The following is a 17,255-nucleotide window of genomic DNA, read 5'->3' as shown; positions in this document are numbered from 1 at the left end:
ATACTCAGAGGTAGCCCAAGTTTCCCTGTTAAGTGTTGACCATTCCAGAGTTTTTCCAGGCTTCATTCTCTCATCCTTTGCATTCAAATACTGTTGTGAGGCACAAGGCTGTAATTTATTTTATTTCACAATGTACGAAGTGTGGGGAAAAATTTTGTGTTCATAGGTTGTTACGTTAATAACAAGGTGTTATGGACATCAGGTTCTCTAGGAAGTCTTTTAAATAATTTGATGCTTTAGTAGATGTTTTGAGACATTTATGTCAGCCTGACTATATGTGAAAATATATGATATTACAATGAGCTGCCTAGTTTTTCTTTTTCTGAAGTGGCTGATTCATCTGGAAGATAGAATGTTATTTCTGCCTGACATGGCCCATATCTCACAGCAGTTTGGAAGTTGCAAATCCTAATTTTGAAGCAAGACTAGTGGTTGCAAGAATCTTTCAGTTCCACCTTCCACTGATAAAAGATGTAGCAAAAGATCCCCTACAAAAATTCAATTTTGGCAATGGAACATAGAAGCAACAGCAGCGGACATCTTTATGCAGAAAAAGTCTAAGTGATGCTGTCATCTTGAGTGAGAGAGGTTTTAAGTCATCAAATCTGAGTCATGTGCTGTACTCCCTACACACATATCGGGATCTGTCAGAGCTGTCGTGTTCCCAGGAAGTTAGAAAGATATTTACTTTATACTGTATTTGCAAATGTAGACCCCTTCCACCGTTCCCCATAGCAGACCTTTATACTAATATATATTCTTAGAATCAGCAGAAAATGAAACATTTCTGAAAACAGCTTCTGTACTTTGCATACATCACCAATGCCTAAACTGCAGAAAAAATTGTCTTTCCCTTCTGCTTATCCCACATGACAGCCCCAGATGACTAAGCAAGGTCACATGCTGCTTTGTTAACATGAGCAAATTAATCACCTGTTTCACCATCCGCACCTGCAAAAAGTCTAGTTTATTGCTGTTAATGTGTGCAAGTAGCACAGCTATTAATGAATAACCCAGAGAATACACTACCTTGCTGTCACTGATAAAATGCCTGGCTAGGTTGCAGTCTATCAGAGCAGAGTGATTTCTACTCCTATATATCATTTTGCCAACAGGACAAAGCCTGTACATGACAGCAGTTCACTGAGTCCCTCAAAACAGTGATTTACATCAGGCTTTCCTTGTGTGCAGAGCAGATTTAATAGAGCAGTTAAGTTCATTTCAGCCTCTCCTCACTTCTCCCTGCCGCCAGCATTCAAATCCCCCTGCTTGCCACAACACCGAGATCGTTCCCATTCCCAGAGCTGCACTGCTTTCCTCTGCTCTGTCAGAAAAGGTTCCCTGGGGTTATGAATGGTGCTGCTCCCACAGTGTGAAACAAGAGCAGAGATGAACCACAGCCCTTTCCTGAGCGCGCAGCAGAGGGAGGATCCCTCCACCCAGTTTGGGGGCAAGAGAGAAGTGGCTCAGCTCTTCCCATCGCCTGTTGCATGTCACCCTGAGAACTCATAAGCACCTGAGCAAAGGTGATGCAGGGACAGACTGACCCCAAGTAAAGGAGCATAAGCAGGCAGCCCAGCTGTTGGGGAAGGAGGCACTCGGGAGCACTGAGAAAAAGTAATAATTTCTGTTTTTCTGAGAGGAAAAATGTGTCCACAGCACCTGAGAAGGAAACCATGTAATATCCTACAGTGTTATTTCAGAGACACTCCTCTGCCAGGACCCCATCTTCTAATAGTCTTCAGCTGGTGTATCTAGGCATTAATCTATGGTATTTAATTGGCACAAAACCCAGTTAATAATTCATTTTCCAGGATGTATCAATGACAGATATCGTCTAAATCTTTGGGCTTGATAAGTTTTCAACAGTAAGACAGGCTATACTTTTTGACTTCAATACTCAGGTTCCTGATTTACTGTGTTTGTATAAAATTCAACAAATGTCTCTCAACTATACATTTCAAGGTTTTTTTAAGCAAGGTGTACAAAAGGTGAAACCAGAAAATATTTTTAATCTACCAACTATTTATTAATATTTGATCCATTTAAGGGTATTACATCAATAGCCAGCTCTACACTGTAGTTAAAGCTGTTATCATTTCCATTATAAAATCTGTATTTCAGGGCTTTATAATGCAATCTTCTCAAATTATATTAGTTGAAACTCAGCACAAAGATAGTCACCGTGGCAACTAATGTATTACTTTCTTTTACTTTCTTCTTTTTTTCCTTTTTTTTTCTTTTTTCTTTTTCTTTTTTTTTTTTTTTTAATTAGTACTTTACTTAAATCAATTTAGCCTATTTGGGTTTCTAAGAACTACGAAATGCATTGTCTTTCTGAGAGGTCATTTGCTCTGGTTTTAAAGTCCAGGCCAAAAGTTGCTTATATTTGAGAAATATTTTTACTGCTTTTTATTGTAAATTTTATTGACACTTGACTACAAAAGAGTACTAATCTCTGTGGACATTATAACAGCATGAATTCAGACAGTGAAAGTTGTACAAAACTTGTATTGACTTCAGAGGGAAGCTGAAACAGGTTAAAAAAATTGTTGAGATACATAGAAATTTTTGATCTTTTAATTAAATACTGATATTTAATGCTCCACATAGACCCAGTTTGTGCCAAATTCTGATACTCCTGGGCATTTCACACTGCTTAAAGACAACCAGCACTTTATTTCCTGGCCATACACGCACATCATACATGTACTTATAGCCTTTTACTCCATCAGTATTTTATGCAATTTAACTCTGTAGTGGCATCCTTGAAGTTCCAGAAGGAAGTTCCCAAGGGGCTTGCTAGGATTATTTCCTTCAGTGGAGATAAGCCAATTTGTGATGCCTGAGAAAAGAGTGTCGTCAGCATTTGTCGTCAAGAAATGATCAAGAATTTTAGCTGACTCTGAATTTTAGAAATCTGTCTTCAAGTCTGACTTTCAGAAAGTGCCATGCATCCGAAGTTTGAAAAATGAGCCAGTTTTAATGGAGTCACTACATTTATTTGCTTGAGTTAGATAAATGTCTGATGAACACCTCCTCTTATTGCATTTATGATGCTGCATTATAAAGCATAGCATGGCTAACCATGTGGATGTGTTTTAGAGGTGTGTGCAATTTACCTTGCAATTAGAAACTTGAAGATTTCTTAAAAATAGAAATAAGAGAGAGTTACTTTTTTTTTTGTTTTTACTTGAACTTCTTCTGTCCTTCTTAGGCGGTCGTAATTATGGTTAAGAAAGTCCAAATACTAAACACCTTCAGGTTTGGTTGGAAGACATCCAAAGCCTTATTGCACTTTTGCAAAACTCGAGCTTTTTGTATGTCATTTCTTAAATTCAACTTCACTTTTGCAAAAGCTTTTTAAACTCATCGCTTAGTCTTACCAGAATTTATCACCTCACTTGCCTTTGTATACTTTCCCTATTTCCTGAATTCACTTCAGATGCAATCAGACCACTAATTTCAACTGTCTAACCTACCTCAGGTAACTGAAGGAAATTAGAGAGCTTCATATAAACTGCTCTACTGCATACCATGTATTTTTCTCTCACTATATTTACCTGAAGTGGTAATTTTCATTCACTCTGAATAGTATTTTACTCAGGAAGGTCTCCCATTAAACTATAACTGTGAGCAAAGGTATTAGATGTGAATATCAAAGTGTTTTTCCTGTGACAGGACTTTGTGCATACATGAGATCCTATTGATATGAACATGTCTTGAGATTATTTGTCCCCAAATGAAGCTCATGTTCATTGCATACACTGTTTAATTTTCTTTATAGAAATCATCATATACAATAGAAAACCTTCTATTTATCCATCATGTTAAACATGATGCAGAGTGCATAAACTCCTTCTTACCTATGTATACTAGAGCACGGTCAGTATTTGCTACTACTTATTTCACTTATGCAGGAGAATTCACATCTCCAAAGCCACTCTGGACTGCCTGAATGGGGATTATAAAGTTGAAGAAGGGCATGGCAAAGAGCGTAATGAATTCTTGAGGAAACATAACATTGAGACTTACTTAATTAAACAACCTGAGGAGAGTCTGTTGACTTTGCCTGAAGATATTGTGAAAGAGGCTGTCAGCTCCTCCGACAGGAGAAACAGTGGAGCAACGTTTACCGAAGGATCCTGGAGCCCTGAACTTCCATTTGATAACATAGTGGGAAAACAGAACGTAAGTCAAACTTCCTTTAATGTCATCAAGTATGAATGCATGCTTGAGTGCATTTCAATAATGGAAGCCTCAGAGGAGACAAATTCATCTTTAACCTTTATTCTAACACGTACTGTAACAGCAGAGGATTAAACAAATTGTTTCAGGGCAGAAATAAATCATGTATCCAAACTGGGGAAATGCCGGGGGACCAGAGGTTTGGGGTTTTTTTCCAACTGAAATTAAATACTACACAGCTTAGTTTTAACTGAACCAGTCCATAAAGAAGTAAATTAAAAGTAAAGCTAATGTTACTAAACTAGCTGGGACGTTCTAGTCAGAGTATGTATCTCATTGCATAGCTTCACTGCACTGCCATCAAAGTAAACGGATCAGTGAATGGACGTTTTGCCAGAGAAAAGCATAGTGTAGGTTATTGACATATAAGAGAAAGAAAAAAGATCTACCTTAAAAAGGCACCTTGCAAAAACAGTTTGTCCATTCTTCACTTTTCTTTTTTTCTTTTTTTTTAATAAAAAATAGTAAAAAATAGATTCTAAGGCATAATTAAGGTTCACTAGGAGGTGACTTAGCCTCCAACGTCATGCATAGCTCAATAGACGCATGAGATAATGACAACTGGTCTTTTGGAAAAGCACTGCATGGTTAATTGCTGGCATCCTGGGAACCAGCAATTCTTGTACAGTCATAAAAATCACTTGTGAAGTCTACTTGCTTAGAGGAATTAAAGATGGAGAGGTTAAAATGCTCTGAGACACCACTCTTTTCACTACATTTGAAAGATTGATGAGTCTTTATGAAACAAGGTCAGCTGGAGTTTTCTTCCATTTTTCTGAGGGATCTGTAATGACATGATATATCCTTTCTTCTGCTGCACATCCTTAGTCCTACTTCTCTGCACTGTCTGTTGAACTTCAAGCGTTGTTGTGTGGAGGTCTTGCTTTGTCAACCGTCTTCTGCTTCTTACAAATCTGCTCCGAAGTGATAAGCTTTTACAATCAATCAGCCTATGGTGGTGTCTTCGTCTCTTCAAACTAAACTGGAGCATGGCATAGTTTGCTGCTATATAAAACACCGGTTTTATATGTGTTCTGTACGTCTGTGTATCTGCATGCCTTTTAGTATTCTCTGTATTTTGTTGACCCGTCTCCATATTCTCATTCCATCAGGAACAGAGGTATGGGTGCATGCTGCTGTGAATATCTTCTGATCTCTCTCTGTTTCTTCTTCTTTCCCTTTAAGACATTCCAGTTTCTGTAGTTCACAAAATCTATACGGAGTAGGCTATCATTTCATTGATCATTTTCTCAGCTAAACCTGACCTTGATACTAACAAAGAGAAGGAATAAAATAAAGGGCTAGCATTTTCATTCTATTATTGAACAAATCCCACCCAATAAACTAGTAAAAAGCACATGAAAATCATTGAAATAGGCATAACTAAACAGTTGTTTTAAAGCAGATTTTTGTCTTATGGCAATAAACAATACATTTTTAGAATAGTTTCTCACTTTTCTTTTAAGAACTTGTTTTTATGATGGAAATAACTACAATTTTATATTACATAGCTTTACAATAAGCTTTTTGGTGGAGGCAAGATTTTAAAAATCTGCTATTCCATATGTAATTTTCAATTTTAAAGTTGATACAATAAGCATTACTGCTCATAAATAAAGTATTTCCGCTCAAAATTCAGATGATTGATAGATTTAAATGATAGTAGGAAATAGTAGCTTTTTCCAGAGGTGTGTCAGCCTTGGACAGAATAAACATTTAATAACATTAATTATGAAGCCTAAAGATCACTGGCAGCAGCAGACATAGAGAATACAAGTAGCAGCAACCCAACAATGAATCACTCCATATGTTTGAATATTTGCCAATAGCATTTAAATGATTTCTTTACCCAATATAACTTACAACAAAATTTAAGCAGCTCTGATCACGTGTCCTACTTTTAGCTGTATTTACGTTAGGAAGAATATGAAATGGCAAAGTTTCTGGTGAATTCTCTTGCCAAACTCAAATTCATCACAATCCGTATTCTTTACCTTAAATTCATTTTCTGTGGGCATCCTTAGTGAATTGAAGCTGTGTTGACATGAGTGAGGAACAGAATAACCACTCTTTATGTACTCAGTCACAGATATTAACAGAAGTTGCATGTCTGTACAGCACAGTTAGAACTATGTGTCTTCGCTCTGGTGTTGAGGTAAGCCAAGGATGCAAGTGTCTGCTCTGAAATTCAGACCATGCCCAATATGGACAGAGTTTTCTGTTATTGAAACAGGTGTCTGGGCTCCTTTTCTAAAGCATAAAAAGTTGGACAGAAATTATTTTATGTTAAGAGAGTGAAGGCCTATTTGTCCAATGAAGTTGTAGATGCCCCAACCCTGGAAACATTCAAGGTCAGGTTGGATGGAGCCCTGAGCAACATGATCTGGTTGAAGATGTCCCTGTTTACTGCAGGGGGTTGGACTAGATGATCGTTAAAGGTCCCTTCTAACGCAAACTATCCTACGATTTTATGATTCTAAGGCCTCCTACTCTAAAATAAATTAATAGCTCAGCCAGCCATCCTCAGTCCAGGAGGTTCCTCCAGTGCATTGATGATAACTTTCTGATGCAAATGGTGGATGAGCCAACTAGGAGAGGAGCGCTGCTGGATCTTATAGTCACTAACAAGGAGGGTCTGGTTGAAGAGGTGAAGGTTGAGGGCAGCCTTGGTTGTAGTGACCATGAGATGGTAGAGTTCAGGATCTCATGTGGCAGGAACAGAATAGCTAGCAGAATCGCAACCCTGGAATTCAGGAGGGCCAACTTTGGCCTTTTCAAGCAATTGCTAGGGGAAATCCCATGGGACAGGGTACTAGAAGGTAAGGGGGCCCAAGATAGTTGGTTAACATTCAAGGACTGCTTCTTCCAAGCTCAAGATCAGAGCATCTCAACAGGTAGGAAGTCAAGGAAGGGTATCAGGAGACCTGCATGGTTAAACAGGGAACTGCTGGGCAAACTCAAGTGGAAGAAGAGGGTGTACAGATGATGGAAGGAGGGGCTGGCCACTTGGGAGGAATATAAGTCTGTTGTCAGAGGATGTAGGGAGGCAACTAGGAAAGCTAAGGCCTCCTTGGAATTAAACCTTGCAAGAGAGGTCAAGGACAACAGAAAGGGCTTCTTCAAATACATTGCAGGTAAAGCCAACACTAGAGGCAGTGTAGGCCCACTGATGAATGAGGTGGGGGCCCTGGAGACAGAGGATAAAAAGAAGGCGGAGTTACTGAATGCCTTCTTTGCCTCTGTCTATACTGTTGGAGGCTGTCCTGAGGAGCCCCAGACCCCTGAGGCCCCAGAAGAAGTCAGGATAGAGGAGGAGTCTGTCTTGGTAGATGAGGGCTGGGTCAGGGACCAATGAAGCAATCTGGACGTCCATAAATCCATGGGCCCTGATGGGATGTACCCGCGGGTGCTGAGGGAGCTGGCGCAAGTCATTGCTAGGCCATTCTCCATCATCTTTGCTAAGTCATGGGCAACGGGAGAGGTGCCTGAGGACTGGAGGAAAGCGAATGTCACTCCAGTCTTCAAAAAGGGCAAGAAGGAGGACCCGGGGAACTATAGACCGGTCAGCCTCACCTCCATCCCCGGAAAGGTGATGGAATAACTTGTCCTTGGTGCTGTCTCTAGGCACATCAAGGATGGGGGGATCATTAGGGGCACTCAACATGGCTTCACCAACGGGAAGTCATGCTTAACCAACTTGATAGCCTTTTATGAGGACGTAAGCCGATGGATAGATGATGGTAAAGCTGTGGATGTGGTCTATCTCGATTTCAGTAAAACGTTTGACACGGTCTCCCACAGCATCCTCGCAGCTAAACTGAGGAAGTGTGGTCTGGATGATCGGGTAGTGAGGTGGATTGTGAATTGGCTGAAGGAAAGAAGCCAGAGAGTGGTGGTCAATGGGACAGAGTCCAGTTGGAGGCCTGTGTCTAGCGGAGTCCCTCAAGGGTCGGTACTGGGACCAGTACTATTCAATATATTCATTAATGACTTGGATGAGGGAATAGAGTGCACTGTGAGCAAGTTCGCTGATGACACAAAACTGGGAGGAGTGGCTGACGCGTCGGAAGGCTGCGCAGCCATTCAGAGGGACCTGGACAGGCTGGAGAGTTGGGTGGGGAGAAATTTAATGAAATATAACAAGGGCAAGTGTAGAGTCCTGCATCTGGGCAAAAACAACCCCATGTACCAGTACAAGTTGGGGACAGACCTGTTGGAGAGCAGCATAGGGGAAAGGGACCTGGGGGTCCTAGTGGACAGCAGGGTGACCATGAGCCAGCAATGTGCCCTTGTGGCCAAGAAGGCCAATGGCATCCTGGGGTAGATTAGAAGGGGTGTGGTCAGCAGATCAAGAGAAGTTCTCCTCCCCCTCTACTGTGCCCTGGTGAGGCCGCATCTGGAATATTGTGTCCAGTTCTGGGCCCCTCAGTTCAAGAAGGACAGGGAACTGCTAGAGAGAGTCCAGCGCAGAGCCATGAAGATGATTAAGGGAGTGGAACATGTCCCTTATGAGGAGAGGCTGAGCGAGCTGGGTCTCTTTAGCTTGGAGAAGAGGAGACTGAGGGGTGACCTCATTAATGTTTATAAATATGGAAAGGGCAAGTGTCAAGAGGATGGAGCCAGGCTCTTCTCAGTGACATCCCTTGACAGGACAAGGGGCAATGGGTGTAAGCTGGAACACAGGAGGTTCCACATAAATATGAGGAAAAACTTCTTTACGGTGAGGGTGACTGAACACTGGAACAGGCTGCCCAGAGAGGTTGTGGAGTCTCCTTCTCTGGAGACATTCAAAACCCGCCTGGACGAGTTCCTGTGTGATATGGTCTAGGCAATCCTGCTCTGGCAGGGGGATTGGACCAGATGATCTTTCGAGGTCCCTTCCAATCCCTAACATTCTGTGATTCTGTGATTCTGTGAAGTTGAATTTCTTCTCTGGGCCTTCCAAAAGAAGTAGCTGAAAGCATAATAAGGTCACTGTGTGTAATGCTGGAGGCACCTGATTAGCCTGTAATGACATTAATTAGGAAAAAAACAAATTAAAATGTCTGTGACTTGCATAAACATATTTTACTGGTGGCTGCAATGTCTCTTAACAGTTATCACAAAAATTATACTTAAAGACTGCCAAGATGACAGACAAGTGTAAACAACAGGGTGGAATTCAGTTCAAAACCAAGGCATCTTCATTTGTGTATCTACTGACTGTCCCAGGTGTTGATCTCCCATATAGCTCAGCTCCTAAACATAAGGGTGTAGTGCTACTTGCAACTCTCTAGAGTGCCTGAGATATCCATGTGATAAGGGGCCTATAAAAGACCTGTGATCATCTGGGCTATCAGTTAGAAGGCAAGTAAGATACTCTGAAGTCTCAAATAATGCTAAAGACCTATGCTGAAGCATGCTGAGTAAGAGCTTGATTAAGCATCTTAACTGTGGCTGTCTATTGCAGCTTGATACCCTAGCAAGCGCCAGCTGGTCCCCACCACTGACCAGCAGTGCATGGGGTTCCCATAGGTCTTGTGCTATATCTCCCAGTGCCAGACTGTTGTCCAGGATACCCTAGGGCATCTCAGTTGCCCATAGCTGCATATGACTGGGCAACTGAAAGTATCCAGAGTGTATCTTGCCAGTAATAGAAGCTTAGACACCAAGCACGTAGACACATTCATTTAGGTGTCTTGCTCTTGAACCAAATCCTACCTGTATCCTGTCTCTTTAAAAATGAGACCTTGTATTTCTGTATGTCCCTGTTTCCCTCCGAGACCTGGTGTTTGCAGTATGAAAAAAAATAATTTGAAGCCTTTCTAGCATTTTCTAAACTGCATTGATTAAAAATTTCCCTTCTTGTTGAGGTCAGGATGCTCTGACTTGTTGCATAAAAACTTTGCAAGAAGGAAGTAAAATCCAATCCAAGCTACCTTTTTTAACATATCTATAAAATATCTCTGAAGTTGAACTTTTTATTATTTGTTTGTTTTAATGCATCCTGTCTTTTAGTCTCAGATGCAAGTTTGGCTAGACTTTTTCCTAACAGAACCTTGGATGTGTTCCTGTACGATGAATGATTATTGTCAGCATCAGGAAAGTTCAAAAGCCCATTGCAGAATTCACAACTGTATTTTCCATACAACTGTTCACAACAGTGTAGGAGAGGTAATAGGGAGAACCAATATTTCTTCGCGTTGGCATAACACAGTCTTAAAAGATCCATAGAGGGGGATATAGAGACAAAATATGATGAGAACATATTCTTGGGACAATAATTTCCATGATATTTTACATTGTTATTACTAATTACAGGGAAGCAGTTTTCTTAAATATGTGTATGGGTGTGAGGGAGAGAAGACTCCACTAAACTCAAATATTAATTTCTTTATTATTCCCTGGAAATGAATGCAACTTCAGAGTCCATTTTTGCACCAATACTACTGGCACCGTTGCCATAGTGGCGATATAATGTCATGGTCATCTACCACAAATTGTAAATCACTTCATACATTCAACAAGAAGACAATTCTTCATATTAATCAAATTTTAAAATGTAATTTGAAGCAAAATGTAGTCACGTACTAGGATGAAGTAAGGTGATTCTCCTCATGTAAATAAAAAACAACGCCCAGCTAAAACATTAGGGACCTTCTCCACCCTCACTTCTAGTGGAGATACAGCGATATGAACTAATTCTGAGGAATTAATGCACACAACAGCAACTGATGTGATCTCATCCTTTAACAGTGACTTCAGGCCCATTTGTGTAATTTCAGCCACCACAAATTGATAATTTTTCTGCATAGTTCAGTTTAAAAGAGATAGGAATACCTAAACTAAAGTAGTGTCTTAGCGTGTAGTAGTATAGTATTTATCCAGTTGACTCAATGGATTGTTTTCCTGGGATTTGGCTCTAACCTTGAGTTTCCACCTTAACTCCAAGGCTAAGATATGGATTCAGTCATATCTGAAACTTCAGTATGAGAAAAGTTTCCTTGATACTTTTTTTTTCCAAATATTGATGATACTGATTTTCTATAGGGAAGATAAGGAGATTAAGTAGAGTGGTTTGCCAAACCTTCTCTACTGAAGTCCTTTTTCTACTAAAGCAAAGAGGAAGATTGCTTTTCACTTAAACAGACAGGATTTCTTTCCTGATATCCTTTTCTGCCTATATTTTCGGCTCTTAAGTTACTCATCAAAAGATGAAATATGAGAAAACAAGATACTATCTGTGACTACAGAGTCCGTTGACTGTAATTTCATTTTAGGACTGTAAAGAAAGTTGTCACTTGGAGTTTGACAGTGGGTACCTGAGACCCTTCTTGTGTTTTAATGTGCTCTCCAAGATTCATTAGAATGTAATTGCTGACTATAGCTTGAATATGAACAAGGGAAACCTCCCTATATCATTTGCTGTACTTAATCCCTTGATCGAAAAGAATTAGCTTTCTGGAGAAATCTAGTAATAATCCATCCCAAACTCCTGTTTCCAACAATGCCCAGCAGGAGATATAGCAGAAGATCTTTCCAGCAAGGACCTATGGGATAAATTTTCTCAAGCAGAAGTGTATTTCTTGTCTATAATAATTCTGAAATGTCTTATGCTGTGATGTATGAAGGTTTATACCCTTTCCATTCATTAACATTTCTTAACCCTCAGCAATATTACAGGTAGTAGAGTTTATTTTCCCATTCAAGTGGGAAAGTGCTGCTTCACTGTGGTTTGTGTCATGAAATGATACCATGAAACTGGGTTGAGTTATTCTTTTTATGAAAGCAAACTCTACCTCTTTCCTGAAGGTGAAGCACACTTCATACTATCTCTGCTAGCTTTCATTTGCGAAGCTGTGTAAAAATATTTTCTTTTTTTTTTCTTTTGATTAGTCAGTGAAAAACCAAAGGAATAACGCATTTGAGATAATATTTAAAATAATAATATGAATTACAGTTAAATTAAATCATATAGCCTAAATGCAATCTAGACTGGCTGAAATATACCAGTAGTGAAGAAGAACATATTATTTGAAAACCCATGCTAAAGTAATCAGAAATGTCACCTTCTTCACTCCTGCCTAAATGATCTGTTCCTTAACTACACACATCCAGTAACTTTAAGATCAAAAAAAACATCATTACTCCTGTTTTGTGACTTCTGTTTTCTTTAGTTTCTGTTCTTAGTTGTTAAAACACACCATTGAGTTAGATACCCTGCTGTGATTTTGGTGTGTACTCCCCTCATGCATGCTCTAATAATTAATTAGCAGACTCTGGAAAGGAGAATATAGTCCTAGTGTTCAGTGCAGCAGCAAACCTCCTAGTCTGTATAAAAGAGGACATTAAAGTACTCCCCTTAATGTACTGTATGTGTTTAGTGGAACAGACTTCTTAGTTTACACTTCTATAGACTTCATTGAATGAATTGCATGGAATGCTGTAATGGTTTGCAATGCAACATGATCTAAAACATTGCATTTTAACCCAAGGGGACCAGCAGGTTTATTCTGTTTGCATGTGCTTTCCCCTAGACTCTGGCTGCCCTAACAAGAAATTCAATAAATCTGCTTCCAAACCATCTTGCACAAGCTTTGCATGTCCAGTCTGGGCCTGAGGAAATTAACAAGCGAATAGAGCACACCATCGACTTACGGAGTGGCGATAAATTGAGAAGAGAGCATATCAAGCCTTTTTCACTGATGTTTAAAGACTCCAGCCTGGAGCATAAGGTAGCTGGGTCTTAATAGCTGCATTATTTGCAACTCAAATTGTAATAAATGTCCACTGAATTAGAGAAGCTGTAGGTTCCAGCTTGCATTTTTTGTTTTCTGGTTTTATTTTTCTTTTTCATTTTGTTTCAGTTTTCAGAAGTTGCGACTGGTCGTAATAGATACTGTCATGATGGAGGTGTTATAATGCTGCAATGATTATGTTTCATTGTTGGAAAATGCCTACACTGAGCAAACTCTGCCTCTGAAAACAACAGACATTTGCTGTGTTTCACTTGCTGTTGAGTACAAGCAGTTTTCTATCAGATGACATGTTGCTTTGGCACAAACGGTGATTGAGCATATTAATAAACTGACACTTCTATTCAAAACATGTATCTATATTTACATAGATATGTTTCTTTCATTTAGTCATAAGATCCATCTGATGTCCTTTAGGCAGCTGCTATGTTTATTTCAAGTCAAAACTAATTTGTCAACTCTTTGTTTTAAACATCCTGTTTTTAACATCTGCTTCTAAGAGGTAAATACTGTTCACGTATTTGTTGCTCCTCAACAGAAATATGATCTCACTAATTTCTATTTCAGTCTACATCCAAATGTAAGTTAAAAGTTAAAAAAGACAAGGCAATGGGAGAACTTTCCTTGCAAGCTGATGACATGGGGCGGGGTTGCACAGATCTCAGTGATTTCATTGACTTGCTCATTACAATGCAGCAACAGCAGATCTGCAATAGGATGAGCACTTGACTGAAAAGAAAGGACAATACCATGGAATTGCAACATGGAGGCCCACTTCTCTGTCTTCACTTTAACCTTCACTGGAGAACAGACTTTTTTACTTGACTTATGGGAGACCAGTCCTCAGGTGGTCTCAGTGGTGAGAGCTTAATGTAAACCACTGGAAAAGGAAAATTCTGCTTGAAGTATGTCACTTATTTCACAAGCAATACTGTAGAAGGAAAAAGAAAGGTTCATTTAAAAAAAAAAAAGTAAAGATTCAATTTCCCTGTGAGAATATTTATGACACTGCAATACAAGGACAGGGACCCAGAGGAACTGAAATCCAAGATTTCTGATATCCTGTGAATTACCATGTAAAGGCCAAAAAGTCATAAGAAATCTTTAATCTTTTCAAGTTACAAGGTCAAAAGATAAGGTGAAAGAGTCTTAGACAAAATAGCATATAACCTAGAAGGTGGGGGATGGTATATTAGAAAATTTTTGTGCAAAAGAGGAAACAGCCTGGTCACAAACAACTTGCTGAATGAGCAAATTTTTCAATGGTTCACCTAGCCTTACATTACTATTTAATAAAAACGAGGCCTGAACATGGGCTGGAGTGAAGGGACACTGCCCAGAATCAGTTTCTGTATTCAGAATATAAACTTTCTTGTCATTTTAGATTTCACAATTAGCAGCCCCAAAGGAAGTCTATAGGGCAAGTGTAGAATTCCATTTAAATGCAGTTTAAGGAGGGGGAAAAAAAAGAACCATGCTCTAATCTATCACACTACATAGGTCAGACTTTAAATATTAAAGTTTTTGATTGCACCTGGATGATAAAAAGTGTATTTAAAAGTCAACTTTTTTTAGCAGTTTTGATACATTTTCTTCTTAGTATGACATTTCCAATGGAAAACTGTGCTGCAACATTGGGAAAGAGGTGCTTACATTCAATAATTCCTTCGGTGTTAGTCCCAACCTGTAAGCACAGGAAATAGAAAAACAAAACCCTTTCAGTAAAGTAGACTGAATCTTCTTTCTGTCCCCTAAATTGGGCTGGTTTTTAGCGTTAAACAGGAGTAAAGTTTTAAAAAATAGCAACACTGCTTTATTTGCTCTGGTTCATCCACCTCAAACAGTTGGATAGTTGCTGTCCAGCAACCTCCTTGCTTGTGTTCAGGGTGCCAAGGCACCATGGGTGTGCTCAGAGAAGGAAGGGGAATGCACCAGGATGCAAAGGGATGATGTGGAGTAAAGAAAGATTAATCACAGTGTCCTCTTTGTTACAGGCAGGGACAAGGTCTAGTGGAACAATGTGGGAAATGTCCCTTCCCTCCTCATTTGCCTGTGCAGTGATTACAGGTTTGCCCCGATAGCCTTAGTGTTAAACCATAGTCTACAGGCAGTCATGAAAAAAACAATGTGTGAACTGTTTTCCTGCAGAAAGTAGCCGTTTCCTCCATGTATTACTATCACTTTCTCTCTTCTTCCTGCCTATTTAGGAAACAAAACAATCTCAGATTTCAATTGGCATCTCATAAAGCTATTTCAGCAGCCTTTTCCCTCTGCTCTCCCTACCCCTAACCTTTCAGTCTGGAATTATGTTTTATTCTAGCCATTAACATTTAGCAACTGCTTACATGACCTTCTACATCAGCATCTTGAGCTGCTCCCTGCAGCGTTGCTGAGCAAGCAAAGAGAATATGTCTATGGGCCTCCCATCTCACATGGCCCTTTTCATTTGCTGCCTCTCACCACCTGTTCAGGGCAGTGGCAGCTTCAAGTCAGAGGTAGCTCTGAAGTAAAGTAACTTTTCCTATGTAAAATCTTGTGCCCTCACATTGAGCCATCACACTTTCAGGCAGTGCTGGCATCTGCTTAATATTTATTTCTTTTATCTGTAAGTGCTTCTCACTCCAGAATTTACAGTTATTTAGTAGGCAGAACAACCAATACCTATATCTGAGATCCCGATCAAGAAGCGTTATGTTAACCTTGTTCAACGAGAATTGTGTTAATGCTCTGTACCGCAAACCACAGAGAAATGAGTAACCATATGAACAATAAACTGTATTTCTTCCTCCTGCATTAGTAACAGGTCTACCATGCTGTGGGATCATAAATCTTTTGGGGTGACTTGAATAGACCTGAAATGTCATGCTGGACTTCTGTTTAAACAGTCTGGATTTTTTCAGGTTTTATTCATTGTAAAACAATTGCAGACAGCAGATTTACGCTAGCAATGGAAGTGCTGTTTTGCTTCCTTTAAGCTTTCAAAAGGTAAAAAAAAAAAAATCCTGGAATGAGCATGCCCAAAACTATCATAGGAGCTAGCACTGCTCCTGGTTTACAGTGGTTTAAACGACTGATTTATCACAGCAGTTTAAGCCATTAGTACATCTTCCCACTCTTCTCTTATCTCATTGCTCTATGTCCTTCTTGGTGATAGAATAAATGTAGATTACACAGCAAGCAGTAAAGGTTGCATTAACGAATTAGTTATCTCCTTGAGGCAATATGTGTATTTCCACATGAATTTTTGTAATACTTAATTTTTCACAGGATTTGTGCAGGATCCTCACCTGCTGTATTTTACAGATTCTTTACCCAAATGGACTAGTCATTACTAACCTGTATTTCACTCATTAGCACTTGATATCTCATTTAGAGACTAATTCACTCTCAGTTTTGCTAGAGGTTATTTTCACAAATAGGATGTAGGCAGACAGAGCAAAAGACTCATCACAGGAGAGCATGAAAATACACTAAGGGTTTCCAAATATGTAATAGCTCATAAGGAAAATCTGATACTACTTTAGATTATTTCCAATAATTAAAAGATATCATTATGATGCTCTACCTTAATAGTAATGCCTTGAAATATCAGTACTATGTACATTCATACAGGATAAAGCATAGTAACAGGGCAGGGAATTTTACACGCTGGTAGGGTTTTTGTTAAGGAAAGTTTTCAACATAAAGATTTGTATAAAGATATTCTAAGTCTTCCTGCATATCTGTATTGGCAACATAAATCAGACTGAGCTTAAAGGTGAAATGTCTACATATTTTCTGCGAGGTGAGCACATCACTGAAAAATATCAAAAGGGCTTTGAATTTCACAGTACATGTTTTCTTAGGTCAAATATTAGACCTAAATATCTGAGTTTCTCTGTTTCAGAATTTCTGATGGGTAAGATAAAGAGAAATTAAATTAGTAGGAAAAAAATTTTGCCCTTCCTGCCTGATGTATCCTTGCAGATATGGGCCTCACCTCTTTTCTTCAACCCAGAAACCTCCAGTGGCAAGAAGGTCTGCAAGAAACACTGAGCAAACTCTGGGCCTGTTCAGCGTCTTCTTTTCTGTCATTGGTCAACAACTGGATCTGTGTCTACCCTTTGGTCTTCTCAGGAGTTCATCCCTTTCTTCTCCTGCCTTGGGCTTCCTGACACATCTTCTTCTGTCCCTCCCCTGTACTGCAGAAGCTTTTGCAGTGTCACAAACACCATCGCTCTGAAGAAAATAAAACATGTTCTCCCTTTTCATCCATAAGGTCTTATCTGAGTC

The 17,255-nt window shown here is 39.4% G+C and overlaps 1 protein-coding gene across 1 annotated transcript in view; it reads left to right on the top strand.

Annotated features, from left to right (window-relative positions):
* ADCY8 (adenylate cyclase 8) overlaps positions 1–17,255 on the top strand; it is a 145,874-nt gene that overhangs the window by 85,538 nt on the left and 43,081 nt on the right. The window contains 2 exon segments of the mRNA XM_068396186.1: positions 3,921–4,191; positions 12,765–12,962. Coding sequence (XP_068252287.1) covers positions 3,921–4,191; positions 12,765–12,962 — 469 coding nt within the window.

The sequence above is a fragment of the Nyctibius grandis genome, chromosome 3 (assembly GCF_013368605.1).
Source record: "Nyctibius grandis isolate bNycGra1 chromosome 3, bNycGra1.pri, whole genome shotgun sequence".
NCBI classification, from domain to species: Eukaryota; Metazoa; Chordata; class Aves; order Nyctibiiformes; family Nyctibiidae; genus Nyctibius; species Nyctibius grandis.
This window is presented reverse-complemented; position numbering and strand designations above follow the sequence as displayed.